Here is a 17,799-nt window from a genome sequence, read left to right as displayed (position 1 = left end):
TAGTCATTGACTATGGAAGGCCATAACATTTCTAATAGAAATTTTCAGCCTTCTTATCCATTACTATTCGTGATTTTTCACTGCAGCCATGTAGTAAGACAGGAGATACAATTGCCATTTTAAAGATTAGAGAATTAATGTTCAAAAGGTTTAGTGACTTACCCAGTCATAGAGCTAGAGAGTAGCAAAGCTGGGACTCTCTAGTCTTGAGTCTTAACCTCAAGACTATTTGTGTCTCATACCTGGGGAGGAAATGGGAGTGGGATTGCCTACACTCCATGTCCTCTAAAAGTCTAAATCTAAGTGAGATTATATTTGTCAATTTTCTTTCTCTTTTTTGGCTTAAACAACAAACACTTATTTCTCATGGTTCTTGTCCATTTTCATTATAGGTGATACAAAAGGCGTAAAAGCACCAGAACCTTTATGTAAGTTTCCCCTATTTCTCAACTCAGTTCTTTTTGCTCTTCTACAAAGTGCCTACTATTGGGGGATTGGGGTGGAGGTGAGGAGGCACATAAAGATGGAGGAAAGGAGAACAACAATTCATTATTTTGCTGTTCTCCTTTTCCTTTTCCAGTGTAACGAACTTGAGGCTGATTTCAGGATCCCTATAAGTAATCGATGATTTTCTTATTTAGCAAAGTGGAAACTCTGCTAATAAAAAATTAATTAATTAAAAGGCAAAAGAAAAATCCTGGAGTTGGATGGAGTTGTTTATAAGAAACAAACAAACTTTTAGAAGGATTTGCCAGTAAGAAGATAGTAAAAATTGAGAACAAGAAAAATAATTACAGGGAGTATGATCTTATCAGTCACCTAAGGGAAAAAGGGAAAAATACAGACTTACCTTCTTACTGCCTTCCATGTAAACCTAATACGTAGTAAATGCTTGATCTGAAATTCCCTGAAATGTACATCCTTCAGTCATGCTCTCTCCAAACTTACTTGTTTATGTTTGTATTTTAGCCGGCACTGCAGGACCCATAAGTAAGTTCTTTTTCTGTGCTTTAATTGTCATGTGCTTTGCTTTACTACACTGTTAGAATATGTAAGACACTCCCATTCCTATATGTTTTTATTTCCTCCTACACAAATTGTCAGTTCTTCTCTCCATCTTTATTCCTGATTCTTATCTTAATAAGCTGGGTGCCTTTGTGAGAAAGTAGTATCACTTTTAAATTTTCTCAAAATCTTGAGATTCAATGGCAAAGGGAAAAATGTTAAGAACAAGAGTGTTAGAGGGCAAAGGGAAAAATGTTAAGAACAAGAGTGTTAGAGAGAAAAGTGGAAAGGTCTTTTGCTAGAAATCACAGTAACACTTGGAGGAAGAGAGCAGTGAGTCCCAGCTCACTGACTGAGGGTCCCCAGTCTGTTGTTGATGGTTGTGTGGAATGTATATGCCCTGCTATGAACAAAGAATAAATCTGGAGTAAGTGTCCAGTTAGCATTTTAAATGACATTACAACAAATATCTCTGGCAGAAGCACTGGGAGGGAATAAAGACTGGGGGATGAATAAGAAGTAGTTGATTTAAAAAAGAAAAAAGATGGTAAATGGAAACAATGACGTATAAATGCTCTGAGATTTTACCAGTCCTTTACTTCCTTGCTGCTTAAAGTGGGTCCAAGGACCTGCATTGGCATCACCTTGGAGTTTGTTAGAAACACAGGATCTCAATCTAATGCCCATCTCCAGAGCTACTAAATCAGAATCTGCATTTTAACAAGATTTCTAGGTGGTTTGTGTGCACATTAAAGTTTAGAATCATTGCTCTATAGGATTTCAATCCTCTTCACTTAGCAGGAAAATAAAAGTCTGAGTGCGCTTGATCTAAGTTTAACTAGCTCCTCCATCCCTGCAGATTCTCCACATGAAGAGTAGCCTTAAAGCCAATGAAAGAAAGATGAAACTCACTGGGGTTTAATTCATTTCTTAACACATTTCTATCCATCAGTCCTGAGGATGTTCAGAACTTGAGCTCCTGGGGCAGGATCAACCCTGAAGAAAAGTAGAAGAAAAATGATTTGAAGGTTAGGGCTTATGGAAAATCACACCCTGTGTCTACTCCTCTTGGAGCATTTATACACATGAAACATGATTAAAATAATCAAAAGTCAAACTTCAAGAGTAAACACTGGGGAGGTGTCGCAAAAGCTCATGTAGCCTAAGAGGTATAGAGGGGTGTGTGATGCATGTGTGTGTTTGTAAAGAGGGAGAAGGCTGTTATTGCTAAGTATGTGGGCTTAGTGCCTCAATTCCCTTACCTACTGACTGTACCTGTGAATGTCTTGAGTCTATCTAGCAGTTGCTATTCCCTCTTATACTAAGATATTGCAGGCCAAGTTACTCTGTTGAATAAGGGAGCCAAGGTCACCCACAGGAGACAGAAATTCCCACTGCCTCCTTCAGAAGATGGGACTATAGAGTAGCTAAACAAGCTCAAATTAGCCCAGGTGGGAGAAAAGCAATGGCCCATGTAATCTACTGAGATACAAACAAGACACTCATTGGGGAATGAACCCTGATCACTGCATCCCTGCAGCTCCAGCTGTCAGATCCCAGTTGTTACTTGGGTCCCCCAAAGGTAGGAAATGAAGCATAAACTTTATTTGCTCCTCCATTAACATGGAAATTTTGCTCCTGGTGTCTACATTTCTGATGTTTTCCCAGAAATAATTTCAATGCAAACTGTATTTTTCCTATGCCAAAGAACCATTCTAATTAGTTTTGTCTTGTTTTTCCCATATTTTAGCTGGAGCTATTGGACCCATAAGTGAGTTTTTTCTCTTTCCTAATTCTGACACTCTTTGGTCTTTGCGGGATCTGGAATCCTCTCCTCACCCTGTTTCCATTTCTACACCTGTAGGCTTTCCCACTCATGCTTCTTGATTGTGTTTGAATCTCCTGACATCTCCTGATGTCCACGCCATCAGAAAAAAAGTGCCCTAAATTGTCAGAGTGTGAGACAAGGGAAAGCCAAATAATTCATATTTAATATCATTACCAGAAAAAAAATTCTGAGCTGACAACCTTCAGCCCAGTTTCTATATGTTCCCCTCTGCCATAGATTTCTCATTTAAGATGAATGTTGAATGACTCGATCTAGTGGGAGGGCTAGAGGCTTCCATGCTAAAATTATCTGCAGCCCTGCCGTACTAGTTCTACCTCTGGTTGAGTGTCTTCACAGTTTCTTTAAAAACAACATTGGTGGCATGAGAATTCTGATTTTCCTCCTCTTTTTATTTTAGTGCAATTCACAGCACCTATTCGTAAGTATCAAGTTTGTTTCTCTACTCCGATTCCTTTAATAGCTAACCTACAAGGTCTTGAGGCCTGATCTGCCCTGTTTTCTTGAGGCCATGTTTCTCAACTCCTCTAGCATTTCTATTACACAGTTTCCAAAGAAGTTCTGCATGAAGCAGAGAGACTGCAAACCCCATGGGCTAACATTACAAAATAGAAAAGAAAGGGCCTTTTTAGTAGCAGTCATATGCCCTATCAGCAAGGGAAGGTTCACTTTTCAAATAAACAATAAGTCCCTAAGGGAATGAGAAAAAAAGAAAAGAAAAATGTAAAAAAAAATGTAGGCATAACAAATTAGTATGGATTGAGTCTTTCCCAGTCCTCTAAAGGGTTTCAACCATCACTGAAAACAAGGGGAGGCCTGCATTCCTGCGGATCAGGAACCTACCCAAGGACTGCCATACATGCAACCAATGATCTTCTTACGGTTTCCATTTATGACACTCCCTTCAGAGTGAATGCTGGGGAATGATGGGTATTTCCTTCCCAGTGGTGAAGCATACTGATGTCTGTCTCTCTCTCTTTCTTTCTCTATCTCTCTTTCTCTCTCTCTTTCTTTTTCTCTCAGCTGGAGCTACAGGACCTATCAGTAAGTTTGCTGATTATCCACTGTGGAGCATTTTAATTTCCCTGGATTCCATGTTGGGAGTTCAGGGGTTTAGAGTCTACATTTTCTTGGCCTTTTGGTTTTATTCTATCTAGAATTTCAGTAAGTCATTAATGATCTTGTGAATGTACGTTTCACTGATAAACACAAACTATAAAGTGGAGGACAAACCCTTGTAGGTTTCCAATGGCTTATCAACGTCACGCAAAGGACTTTTGAAAACAGAGTAAGGTGGAGAGAAGTGAAACAATGAGAGAAAGGAAGAAAATAAAGTTTAAGTGGGGAAGGATTTTTCAATCCTCTTCAGGTGTTTAAATGGACCAAAGGGGTGACCTCTAGTTAGTACCTTTGCTACTTACTCTTTCAGTGGATCCATTAGATGAGGAGGCCCTTATATGTATTAGATTGTCTTAGCATCCCAACAAGAAAGTCAACATCCCCACTACCCAACTGCAGCTGACTCTAAGTTTAGTGGTACAGATTCTTACTAGGAAAAGCATATAAATGGCAACTATGGTCTCTAGAGTCTGAAAGCACCTACTGATTTCTTTTACTTCTTTTCTTTTCTTTTTTCAGAGCTTTCTCAAAAAACCATTGGTAAGTCACCGAAGTCTCAATTATAATACCGTTTGGACCTTTACAATGCTTACAACATCAATCTATTTTTATTTCAATGATTCGTGCCCACAGACTCAAGGACCAAGTGTTTCCGCTGCCTCATTATCCCACTCAGAATTCCTAGAGGTTGGATTCACCAAGGTTCTGCAATAAAAAAATATTAACTATGAAGCTGAAATATAAAGTGAAAAAAATGCCCCCCCAAAGGATGGTCCTTTCTGAGCTGTTCCCACTTAAGTATATAATCTAGCTCCTTAGAACCAATATGTGATAAAGATTTACAACACAGCATCTAAACTTCTTGGTTTCTGTGCAGATAATTTTTCATTATTAGCTTGTCTTCATTTGGTAAAATAATGCAAATTTGAAGTTTCTCTTCATTTCTAATTGCTCTGAAAAATTCTCTCCAGGACAGTTAAGCTCCATTTTAGCCAACTTGCAGCAACTTGCTCTATTACATTTTTCCATAGAAACATTATAAATAATGGTTAGTTTCCAAGATACAATTGTCCATAATTACATGTTTATAAACTAAGAGCAAATAGTTATAAATAGTTAGAGCTCACACACTGGATTGTAGTATTCCTAACAAAAATTAAGAATTTTTTAAATTATAAAACTGTAGAAATATGATTTGATGTTCCCCTATATTTATCTGACAGAATGAATTTGTGCCTAGTCTCATTCTTTGAGTGATTCCTATAATGTCTTACAGTTTTTCTAACTCTCACATGCATTATTTTGTTGGATCTACACAAAATTCCAATGGTAGTAGGTAAAGCAGGTGTTTACTCATCTTTAGAGATGAGGAAACTGAGGCTCAGGAGTCATTTCTCAAAAAAATAAGAGGAGGGCATATTAGTTAATAATGAACTCAGGACTGAAGTTTTGCTGACTCTTAGCTGAGTTCTTTCTGCTACCATTTTGGTTGTTATAATGGGTTATTAGCAATGAATAAAATGAACTTCTAATGTTAGAATTCAGAGGGAAAAAGATCTATGGGAAGAGGAAGCAAGAGAAAATGCAATACAAAGAGTAAAAGAGAATGAAGATACAAATTAAAGAGAGGGAAATAAAAACAGAACAAAAATAGGAAGAAAATAGGAAGGAGAAAGATTAAGTGAATTGGCTGATACAAGAAGAAAGAGAGTAAATGAATATAAATAAAGCTGAGAAAGAGAGGAAAAAGCAGGGTTCAAGAAGTCACAAATTAAGAGTGGAAAAAGGGGGAGAAAATATAGAAAAACTGAAGAAACAAAATAAAATTTGAAGTGATCATCTGTCCAAGGATTTAGTGGCTTATACCAAGAGGGCAGGTGTCCAAGGAGTTCTAGTCCAGGATCAAGGGCACTTTTTCATAAATACAGTCAAAGCAAATATTAAATTACTTTTGCAAAACACCTACATTTCTAGCTTGTCTATAGCTCATAGCCCAGGATATTCAGAACTAGTAAGCCACCTTCCAGCTTTTTTACACAGAAAGAAAATTCAAAGTTAAAGGTTTGGGGCTTATGGGTCAGAACTGGGGTACTGTCCATCATGAGTGCCGTGCAGTCAGGGGCTGTGGAGGATAAAGATAGCACAATGCCAACTGAGACGAGGGGTGGTCTTTTTAGATTCAATTAACCATGCAGACTCACAAGATTATCATAGTCCTCACCTGGCACAAGTCTACTTCGTAGGACCTAACACAGGAAACACAGCTTGCCAGCAAGGTAGTATCAGCCATCCCTCTTCTGTGGGAGTAGTCCTGCTAGTGGTCTCTGCAGGTTTCCACAGGGCCATCCAGAAACTATTCTCTTTGGCCTCCCATCAGCTGAGTATGGGAGTTGCCCTGGCTTAGAAGCCCCAAGAGCCAAAATTTCCTGTAAGAACTCCATATACATAATCTGCAGGGATCTCACAAGGAACATGCCCAAATAATAGTACATGGTCCCTACACTCAGGGAACCCAAGGCTATGGATTTCTAACAGGTATTTATAGTTCTCCTGGTTCAGATGCAGTCTATCAACCAATGATCATTCTTATGTAAAAGCAATGTTTCCAAGTAACATAGCAGGCTTAGAATCTTTATCAGGTCACCAGAGGATCGGAGCTAGAAAATCAACGGAAGGCTAAGTTCTTGTTAAAAATTGAAGGTTTTGTTGACCTTTGCCCATAGGCACTAAAGCTAATCAAAGCAGCAGTCACAGCTCTGTCAGTCCCCAATAAGCTGGAAGCTGTGAGAAGACTGGATCCTTACCTCCTACCCTAATGCCTATCCTGGAACATAATAATTGGTCAGAAATAACGATTTTAGTACAAGGGTGATCCCTTGAAAAAGCAGTATCTTCTACTGTTACTGACAGGAAAGGAAAGTATAAAATTTCAATTTTCCCTATTGTCTCCTAGGTTGACAAGGATCCTAGGGAAACCATCACTCTAGACTGAAATATTGCAATATATGCTAAATATCTTTTTTACTCTATAGTTAACACAGCTGGATTATTTCTCCCTAATGATCTCATTACTGATATCACTCCCTCTCCCCTACTCTACCTCACAAAACCCCACCTCTAGAATAAAATTAATGAAAAATGTATTCTTCATCTGAACACCCTTTCTAATATGCCAATTTGCATTTCTTTTTAGTGCAAACTCCAGGACCTATTGGTAAGTTGCCTGTATATATATATATATATATATCAACTCTTATATATCACTCAAATTCATAATAGGTAGTATAACACTTTTCTAATAGTGATTATAGTGGTTTGTCAATAATCATTAGAAGAGCATTCCAAAGCAAAGATGCAATAGAAAGAATCTGAGGGAGGGTGTAAGAAACAAGCAAGAAGACGAAAGATGGCTAAGAGAGTGAAACTAAAGTGATATGAGGGAAAAAATATAGAGGAAGATGGAGAGAAGATTTAGATTTAGATGGAGAGAAGAATTAAGATTTTACCTCAAACACCTATAATGAGAGGCAAGAATGAAGTGGTTATCCTTCTAACTAAAACAGGATTACAAGTCTCCTAGAGGAAGATCTTATTCTTATGGAGATTCTATAGTCCAGCAGCAGTGCAATAAAAAGTATTTAATCCCGAAAATTGGAATTTATTAATTCCTGGGAAACTATTTTCACTGGTCTTCTTTGGAAAACATCAATAGTACTTCTGTTTTTCATGTTCAACCACCAAAATAATTTATGTTTATTTCTATTTTTAGTACAATATACTGGACCCAGTGGTAAGTCCCTTATCTGTTTTTTTCCTCTGGTGTTCTCTGATCTTCTACCGTGTCTAGAGAGCAAATCACCTGTCCTAAATGTATCTATTGCCATTAGAACAGTGTTTTTAGACATCTTTTCATGCTTCCTGGTTTCCTCCTGCTGAGAATTCTCCAGGCTTATTTTTTTAAATAAAAAGAGTAAAAAAATTCCCCTAGATATGGTCATGATGGCTTCTATAACAATATAGGACTTTCTGAAGTAACAAAGAAAGAACCACAAGAGTAGTTTCCCAGTTCTGAAGTGCTTTGTAGTTTATAAAGGGCCTACTCAAAGATAATGGAGATAATGAAGAGAAAATGAGAAAAGGAAGACAAATTTAAAAAATAAATGTCAAAGAGGGAAAAGACAATCAAATTTCAATAGACTGAGGTCTTATCAATTTTCTTCCCAGTTTCCTGGGGGAAGTCTACCAGGGAATACTACTCAGGATCTAGTCTACCATGAGTTCCTCAGTCTTCTCTCCCAACTCCCAAGGCCATTCTCTTTCCTCATGTCCTATCCTGCCCCCTCGCCCCAAACACCCCTCAACACAAACACACACACACACACACACACACATGCACACCTTTAGGGAACAGGACATGACAGTGGTTGGGCTTCAATTACAGTAACTGGCAGAAGCCTCAGACAACTACAAACTATGAGTGGAAGAGAGTGACAGGAAAGTTCATATTGTGACTAGCTAGGGCAAAGCTAGTGTCAAAACCAACCCTAGGTCATAGGAAATTCTGAATCCGGAAATTAAGTGATAGCATTCCAATGTTTAAGCCAAACAGGAGGAAGTTATCAGAAGGCAAGTCAGGTGTACTCAAATATTCCTTCCACTAACTGAGCTCCTACCATGTCTCAGAAATTGAGCTGAGCACTGGGGATAAAGTCATGAATAAGAGACAGAAAGATGAGATTGGTTTCTGGTGCCGTGGAATTTACAGTCCTACAAAATATCTTGGAAAAAGGAACTCAAACTGTGGAGAGGGCAGGAACTCTCCCACACAATCATACTATAACCACTAAAACTGGATATTGCCTGCCCTAAATGCTGGTTCTAAATACCCTTATTGTTGTGGATGAGTATGAGTGACTATTTTATTGACTATTCCCCCAAATCAAGGCTGCCTTTCTCAGTACTCTTGATTTTCACCAAGACCGACAGCCGTGGAAGTTCTCATAATTCTTATAAGGGAAAAAACATAAGCCAGCTCATCTCAGAGGATCTCACTGTGGCTAAAGGAAGGATCTCATCTGGCCCAAAGTCTCTTAATAGCCACTATGTGCCAGAGAATCTGTATGGGTACATGGATCCCCTTTCCCTTCTTTTTATCCCTTCTTAACTCCCTCTCTCCTATGTGTAAACACTTTGAAAATATAATAATGGATAAATGAAAATTATATTGCTAAATTTATTCCTGCCTAGCTTTCCCCCAAATCATCAGTGATTTGGAGAAACTGCAAAATGCTCTGATTATTTTTTTTAACTAACAAAAATAAGGGCTCCAAATGAGACTAGTAAAGAGAAGTGGGAAGAAAACTTTTCAAGTCAATCAAAAAGTTAGGTAGGAAAGAGAGATTAGTGATAATGAGAATGACAAAAGTACATAGAAGTACAAGTTTAAGACATTGTGAACCTCTCCAAGTGTTTCAAGCATTTACCATCCCTGAAAGGAATGGAAAGGATGAACAAAGCCTCACTTTATGGCCACTCTCCTGCTCCAGACCAGGGGAAACAAGCCTGAGGATGCAAAACACAAGGGAAGTGCTTAAGCCCAGACACTGCACTGAGCCAACAGGCAGGTTAGAGCTCCCTGCATCCTCTCTGAAGTTACCTTTTTTAAGCCCATCATGGGAGAATTAAGTTCTCTTGGTTCTACACACACTGATGTCTCCCTTTTTTTCCTTCCATTTTTCCGCCAGCTGAAACTTCAGAAACGACCAGTAAGTTCCATGCCTGTTGTTATGATAGTTGCCTTCAGCTTCTTACAGGGACTGGAATCCTTTGTTTCTGTTTTGTGGGTATAGAAATTCATGTTTCTCTATCTCTTTCTTATTCCACCATCTAGCTGCCCCCCAAGGAATGAGTGAATTGAGGAGAATACAAACCTCACTTAATAACCCAAAATATAAAGCCAAAGTTTACTGTGACTTAACAAGGGAGGAAGGGTATTTTTATTATTGAATGAGAGCGTGCACCGGAAGGAAGAAATACGGAGAAGAAAGGTGAAGGCAGCACAGTTTAAATTACCAATCCCCTGTAGGATTTTAAGCAGTTACCAGAGATAAATCATCTCCCTTTCCACAGCCTGTCAGACTAAGCAGGAGGCAGAATGCCCCAAGGCATGATGGTAGTTGGATTCCCCAGCACAGTGCCTACAACACAGTGCCTAGAAGGGTTTGATGCTCCAACCTTTGCCATTTCTGATATTCCATCTCAGAAGAGTAGCAGGAAAACTAGTTCCTCTCTCACCAGCCTTTCCACCCTGATTTCTCTCTTTGTTTTTCAGCTGCAGGATCGTCCTCTTGTAAGTTTGACTGTCTCCCTTCATGATGGAACTCAATTATCTCCAGCAGTATCTAACAGATCTTCTTGAACCAAAATTTATCCACCCATATTGGGATTGCAATAACGAAAGCTCCTATTTCCTTGAACCCTTATTTTTTTCCATTACTCAGAATTCCACTAGGTTATTAATAAGTTTCTAGAATGTTCACTGAGTCACATAAAAATTAAAGAGCACAGAAAAAAAGTTTCTCCATGGTTCTAAAGATTGTCAACGAGGGACTTTCCATACAGAAGGGAATAAAATGAATGGGAGAAAAAGATATAGATAATATTTCTGTTTTCCAGTTGGGTCATCTATACAAGCAATTAGTAAGTGTTTTTTCTCTGTTGTGTATTTATCAAAGTCCAGCAATGTCTACTGAAACTTGAGTTCCAGTACAGGAACTTGAAACTCCTCTTTTCTTAGCCTTTCACTTCTCCATTATCGAGAATTCCACCAGCTGATTATAAGTTTTCTGAAAAGTTCAAATGCCTCTGACCAGAAAAACTTTTCAAGCAGTTATATCACTAAAAATTCACTGAAAGAAAAAAATGAATAGGAGAATAAACAAGAAGAGAGGAATAAAAAATCTCTCTACTTGTTTTTCAGTGGGATCAACTCCTCAGACAATCGGTCAGTCTGTGTGTTCTTTTATTCACTGCTGCAGAGTTTGACTGATTTCTAGTGGGGTCCAAGAGTCTTTATCTGGCCACATTGGGAGGCAAAGGGTTTCAGGTACATGTTGGCCTCTTACTACTGCATTATCAAAATCCCTCTGGGTTATTAATGATGTACTGGAAAGTTCTAACACTACTTATTTACATAAAGAAGAAGAGAGGAGAAAAAAAGTTTTGCTTGATTGTAAAGACCATCAACAAGAGACTATCTACAGAAAAGGAAAAGATGATGGGAGAGGAAAAAAAGGGGATAAGAAATTCCAAAAACAGTTTTCCATTTGTACCTCCTGCCCCATCCTGTTTGTTTTCTTACATTTGAATTCCAAGATATCTGAGGAAAATTTCCCTGACTATACAGGGATTTTAGGGGCTTGAAGTTCCTATTTCCTTGACATCTTACTTTCACTTTACCAATAATTCTCTTAGGTTTTCAATAATTTTATGGAACAAAATCAAACCCCACTGATTTACATAAAAAATAAAATTCAGAGAGGAAAGTTTCCCAGCAGTTAAAAATGACATGTTACAAGGAACTTCGCAAATTGAAAAAAAAAAATTGAACGGGGAAGAAAGGACAAAGAGATAATTTTCTCTGTTCTGTTTTCCAGCTGGGTCAACTCTACATGCTTTCAGTAAATCTTTCCATGTTCCCCTCACTGTGGGGTCTGATAACCTCTCTTCCCTGGCAGTGCTGGGACTTCTGGGCATGGGGTACACACTTCCTTAACCACTTATCTTCCCATGGTCAAAATTCCATTGTTATTAATGACATTTGGAAAGTTCAAATTCTCCTGATTTACATTAAAAACAAATAAAGAACAAAGGGAACATTTTCCCTACTGTTATAATGACCTACCAAGAAGGAACTCTCTAAATATAAGGGAAAAAAAAATAGGGGGAGAGAAAAGGGTTGTGAAGATACTTCTCTGTTTGTCTCTTTCAGCCGGTCCACCTTCAATGCCTAGAGGTAAGTTCAGTCTGTTTTTCTGCTGTTTCCTGTTGTTATTGTTGTTCTCTACAAGGCCTACAGATCTGTCCCTGCCCTGCTCACTTCTAACTCTCATGCAACAATTTGAGACTCACGGCTCTCAGTTTCCTTTGCCTTCTACTCATCCAGCTTCTCTCCCTGTGAAATAAACTTACACGTACTTAATTTCAAACATATATTTACTTTGCATCTCTTATGTGATAAGAACTATATAAGTGCTTTAATTACATTATCCCATTTAATCCTTAAGGTAACTCCATTGATCTCTTTGTAAGGGCTAAGAAACTGAGACCACATACTTGATCATAGAACTATAATTTGAATAAAGACCTAAGTGACTACCAAGCTTCCCCCTACACAAATATGCCCCCCTAGAAGGAATCTTGTTCCTTTCAAACAAATATCTGCTGATATCTAATCTGTTTTTCAGGTCTGCCCCTGGCACCCATAAGTAAGTATTACATCTGTTTCTCTACTTTAGTTCCCTTTGGTCTTCTTCAAAGTCTGAGGGGCTTTGTTCTGTTACAGTGATTTGAATTTCTTGTTGCTCTCTTGCTTCCTTATTACTCAGCTTCCCCTATGTTATACATAATTTAAGAAAATATTGATTAAAAGAAAGACTAAGCTAGCATTTGTCAACAAAAACTGAAGAATATTATGAAATAACAGAGATAGGCAGAATTTTTGAGAGTGAGACAAGAAGTCTAAAATGATGTTTAAACGGAGAGAGACCTTGCGTGTTCCCTCAAAGATTATACAGTGCCATTCAAAGGAAACAGATGGAACCAGTGGTCTTTACCTGGGACTGTATCTAAAGTTGTTCAGGTCCAATAAATGAAGAGGGCCTTTAAGGAAACCCTGCCTTTGACTTCGTCATCACATCGTCACTGCAGCAGATCTTACATCTAATTTTGCATTGCAACTACTCTATATGGTTGTTTTGGATGTTTTCTTCTTATGTTCACCCAAGTCCTCCCCTCACAGACACCAGCAGAATATATTAGATAAAACTATGCTTTTTCTATTTAAGAAAAATTACATGGGTTTCTTTTTGCTTATTTTTTAGTGATTTCACAGAGAACCTCAAGTAAGTTCTTTACTTCTCAGCCTGTATGTTAGACTCTGTCTGAACTAAGATGTTTCTATTTCTAAGTGCACAAAAGATTGAGACTCATATTTCTCACATTCGTTTGCTTTCACATTACCCAAAGGCCTCCAGATTAAGAATGCAAGACAAACTTTTTGATTCATAACTGTAGGATTTCCCATTATCTCAGTTCTTAACTCATTTTCCCAGGTAACAGACACCAACAGTGACTCAGTATTTAAACCAGATCGAGCACTGACAATGGTGATATTTAATATAGAATTCATGAAGCCATTTTTCACACTATGTCCTAGTTTTCCATAATTCAAATCTCATTCTCATACCTATGTTACAAATGATTTTTATACAATTTCAATATCCGTGGGTTTCCTCAGATCGAAATTAAATTACATTAATATTAAAACCCAAAGTTCCTGTCAAAGTTAAAAATTCATATGCCTACAGAGCCCAGGCAGGTAATGTAAATGAGTGAGGTTAGGTACATCCCCTAGGAACTGTGTGGAGAATGGGTAAAGAGGGGAGCTGCTGCTGAGTTCCAGCCAATTTCTCCATGCAAGAATGCAGATCTAGAGTTGCCAAGGCATCTTAGTTAATCCAGATTTTAGGTAAAATTTCTCAATTTTTAAAACATGATAGTCATCTGGATCACTCTGACAGATTGCAAACAGACTTATATACCTCCCCAAAGTTCCATCTAAACACATTCTGAACATATTTTTAATAATAATAAGTTTTTAACAGTGTCAATAGTGTTAGGACACAGGGATTGATATTTGAGGAGGGAGAATTGAAACTGATAACATAGAATGAACTAGTGTCCCTCTGAAGTTCCCATCTACATATCCTTTCTGAATCCTGAGCAAGGAGGCTGATTAGCTAAATATTTTCACTGTGCAGATGAAAATACTGAGTCTACAGAGTCAATGATGCAGACTCCAAGGATGAGGTTGGACACCTCACATGTCCATGTTTGGGCATAGTCTATAACTGGAAACAGGGACCAAGACCCACTTGAGGTCAGCAGAAGGGATTATTGGTTTTGCAGCTAGAAATTATACAAAATCTAAATTGAATGAATAGTGTCCTTTTCAGCAGAGGCATCAGAGAGAATGGGCAGGAAAAAGATGTAAAAATCCAAGACCCAAGAGATTGGGAGGATGAAAAAAGGCATTCCAAAGGAACTAGAGAATATGCCACCACCTTTTTGGCTGGCTTGATCTTTGTTTCTAATTATTTTTTAATTAAAAATACACATCCAAGCTTAAGCATTAGAACCGGGGGGGGGGGGGGGGTGATGTCTTCCAAGGGGCAGAAATTGAATAGAAATACATTATGAGGAGAAGCTAAAATTAAGGTCTCAGCAGGAAAGATGAAGGAATAGGGGAACAGAGGTAGCAGCTTCATCTCAGAAGCAGAGCTAGAGTTTCAACACCTGCTATGAGATGGCAGCCAAAGCAGGATCCAATATGGTGAGAACTGGAATTGGGCCTCCCTGAGGTAAGCTGGGAGCAGAAAATACACTGACTGTCCTAGGCAAGGAGCCAAAATATCTTCACCCATCTTCCCCAGCCATGAAAACAGAGCCACCTGCACAGATCCAGACCTAAATCTGCCCAGGGTGCAAAGCCCTGCTGGAAGTGTGCTATCCATGCAGTGTGGGAATCCCAAGCCAAAGCAGTTGAGATCTGTATCAGTGATGGTGTACATAGGTAGCTAGGGCAATAGCAACCATGAAACTGCCCACAATAAGGCATACACAACACAGGGTATTCACAAGATAAGACATCTACAATGATAACTCCCAAGGAATAAGAGACTACCAGAAAAATATGAAATGTAGGAGGAAATCTAGCACTTCATAAGCGCCAACAAACTGGAGAATTCCAACCCAGAGAAACACAGCTACAGCAATCTGAAGAGCACTAAAATAAGAAAGTTAAAATCTTCAAAGATATTAATGCATTTAACAAATATATATTGGGTGCCTGTTCCAGGCCAGGCATTATCCTAGGCACTGAGAATATAGCAGTGATAAAGACAAAGCCCCTGCACTCAAGGAGTTTACATTTTGAGATAAAACCAGGCAAATAATAACAAATAAACATATAATCGATGTCAGGTATATAAATGCCATGAAGAAATACAAGTAAGGTAACAGAGTAGACTACAGAAAGATGTTATATAGAGGGGAGAAAGCGTGTTCCAGTCAAAAGGAACAAGCACAACAGGCCTGCTGTGGGGATGCCCATTCTAGACTAGCTAGAATGAAAAGAAGGAGGCAGAGTGGTAGAAGATGAGGACAGAGGGACAGGTGCCAGATTGTATGGGGCCTTGCAGTCCTTGGTAAAATGGCAGATTTTATTCCAGGGGTACTGAGGGTCTATTGGGTTTGAACAGGGAGTCATAAGGTTTGCTTTATCATTTTAAAAGATCACTCTGGCTGCTATGTGGAAGATTAACTGGGATGGGTGTGACAAGGGTAGAGGACTCAAGAGAAGAAGCAGGAAGACCAGTTAGGACTGGAATTGTAGAAATACCAGTTACAAGTGAGTGTGGCAAGAAGTAGAGTGGTCAGAGTGGAGGTGGCGAGAGGTCTTCAGATTCCATTTATTTTTAGAGTGGAGCCAACAGGGTCTGCTGTTAAACTGAATGTGGGTTTAAGGGAAAAAGAAGACCCAAGGGTTATTTCTAGGTTTGGGACCTAAACAACTGGGAGAATGAGGCTCTTTACTTATCTAGGTAAGATGGGAAGAAGAGCAAGTTTAGAGGAGGCAATCTTGAGTTCAGTTTTGCATATGTTAAGTTCGAGATTCCTTGGACATCTATGACTAGTTTATTAAATAGTCTGCACTTAGGCTTTAGGCATGTTCTCTGACATATATCTCCTCCTTTAATGTCTTGGGTAGACAAGACATTTAATGCCCCACCCTTTAATGTCTTAGGTAGAACCCCTAATATTCTAGCCACTTGAAATTATTAAAAACACTTGGACTCCTCCTCTTAAAATACCCTATTCTCCTAGCAGCCAACCTTAGGCCCACTGACTGAGAACAGGGAGGAAGTACAGTCTGCTTCTCCTTACTGCCCACCCTCTTCATGGTTATAGTTCCCACTGAGCTGAGACCAGGAAGAAGGATTTTACTTAATTGGGCATGTAATTTCCCTCCTCTGTTAGTTGTAGATCCTTCTCTCTGAGGACATGAGACTGACTGCCCTTCAATGTCATGTAATGCAGGCACTCTAAATGTCTTGTAGAATATATATTTGAGTTCTTTAAGGGAATTTTCAAGAGCTTGCTCAGTTCTGAGGGCTCCACTGCAAGGTCCCTGATGTGGAAGTATTGACTCCAATATGGCCTATTGCAGAGCCCCTCAGCTCCCACCCCAGAGTACACCTCATAGCCTGTCATTGCTGAGGTGCCCTCAACAAGTAGGCCACTAACTTGAGTGAGGTACCAGTACAAAAGCTCAAGCCTGGATGTCTTGTACAACGCCCACTTGACTCTCGTGAGGCTCAAGCATCCTTGCCACAAGAAAAAGGAAGAGGATGCCTGCTGTTCCATTGAACCCTCCTCACTGTGCACTGCTCCCTCTCTCCAATTTTCTTTTCCTTATGCTCAAATAGGCACAAAATAAATCAGCAAATCCACTAAGCAAACATTCAACCAGGGGATGAGTTGCCACATGTTCTTTCTCATAGACATCCCCAATCTTTGTAAACAAACCTCTCGAAGTCCTTCTCATTTGTTTTCAGAAAGAAAATCACTAGCCCTTTCTCTCCCACAACACTGTTCCTTAGTCAACTACTCACAACTCTGAAGATTGCCTGAAATTTTCTTTCCCATACAGTTGTCTGCTTATGTAGGCTCTGAAGAAGGGTGATATTTGGGATAGGAGAATTAATTTGGTCAGCATTTGTTAGGGCCTGAGAGCAGCACCTCTGTATTGCCCAATTCCAGGAATCCCTTCCCATTGTGTTCTGGAATTGTGCAATCTTTCCTGAGGACTGGTCTCACCTGAGTTGAGTGAAGAGGGAAATAAGAGGTTATAACCTCTTTTTCCTCAGTTTTATCATCTACTTGTCAATTTTGAGATAATAGAAAAAGTCCCACTCAACATCCTGTTCCCCATCCAAGCATATGCTGTCTATCAAAAAGCAATTGAATATTTGAGACCAAAGCTTTAAGGAGAGATCAGGTGGAGAAGAAATTTGACAGTAATTAGCATATAGATAGCATTTTAAACCACTAAACTAAATTAGATCACCAAAGGTGTATGTAAAGATAGAGGGTTAAGGATTGATCACAGGAACACGTTTTAGAGGTTAGGAAGAAGAAAAATGTCTACCAAAGTATATAGAGAAGAAGTGAACAGGGAGAAAGAAGGAAAACCAGGAGAGGAGAGTGTCGTAGAACTCAAGATAGTATTTCAAGATGGGAAGGAGGAATGAATAACTGCATCAAAAACTGCTAAGAAATAACATTTTGAACTGAGAATGGCCATTGAATTTTGCAAAATGGGAGTTATTAGTAACCTTGATAGGGTAGAGGGCAACCAAAGCCTAATGGAGGTGGTTAAGGAGAGAATGAAAAGTTAAAATGATAAGGCAGCTGATATGGCATATAGCATATGGTAGAGCTAGGATAGCATCAAAAAGGCAGCAAAGACTGGAGTTTGATAGATTGTG

General features: G+C 38.9%; 1 protein-coding gene across 1 annotated transcript in view; it reads left to right on the top strand.

The window, feature by feature from the left end:
* TSBP1 (testis expressed basic protein 1) overlaps nt 1-17,799 on the top strand; it is a 93,238-nt gene that overhangs the window by 37,820 nt on the left and 37,619 nt on the right. Inside the window, 4 exon segments of the mRNA XM_087437813.1 lie at nt 3,252-3,272; nt 3,875-3,895; nt 4,490-4,510; nt 7,164-7,184. Of these exon segments, the coding sequence (XP_087293939.1) occupies nt 3,252-3,272; nt 3,875-3,895; nt 4,490-4,510; nt 7,164-7,184 (84 nt within the window).

Source organism: Ceratotherium simum, chromosome 13 (assembly GCF_057802395.1).
Source record: "Ceratotherium simum simum isolate JZ-2026a chromosome 13, ASM5780239v1, whole genome shotgun sequence".
Lineage (NCBI taxonomy): Eukaryota > Metazoa > Chordata > Mammalia > Perissodactyla > Rhinocerotidae > Ceratotherium > Ceratotherium simum.
The sequence above is the reverse complement of the archived record's forward strand: the minus strand, read 5'-3'. Positions and strand labels throughout refer to the sequence as shown.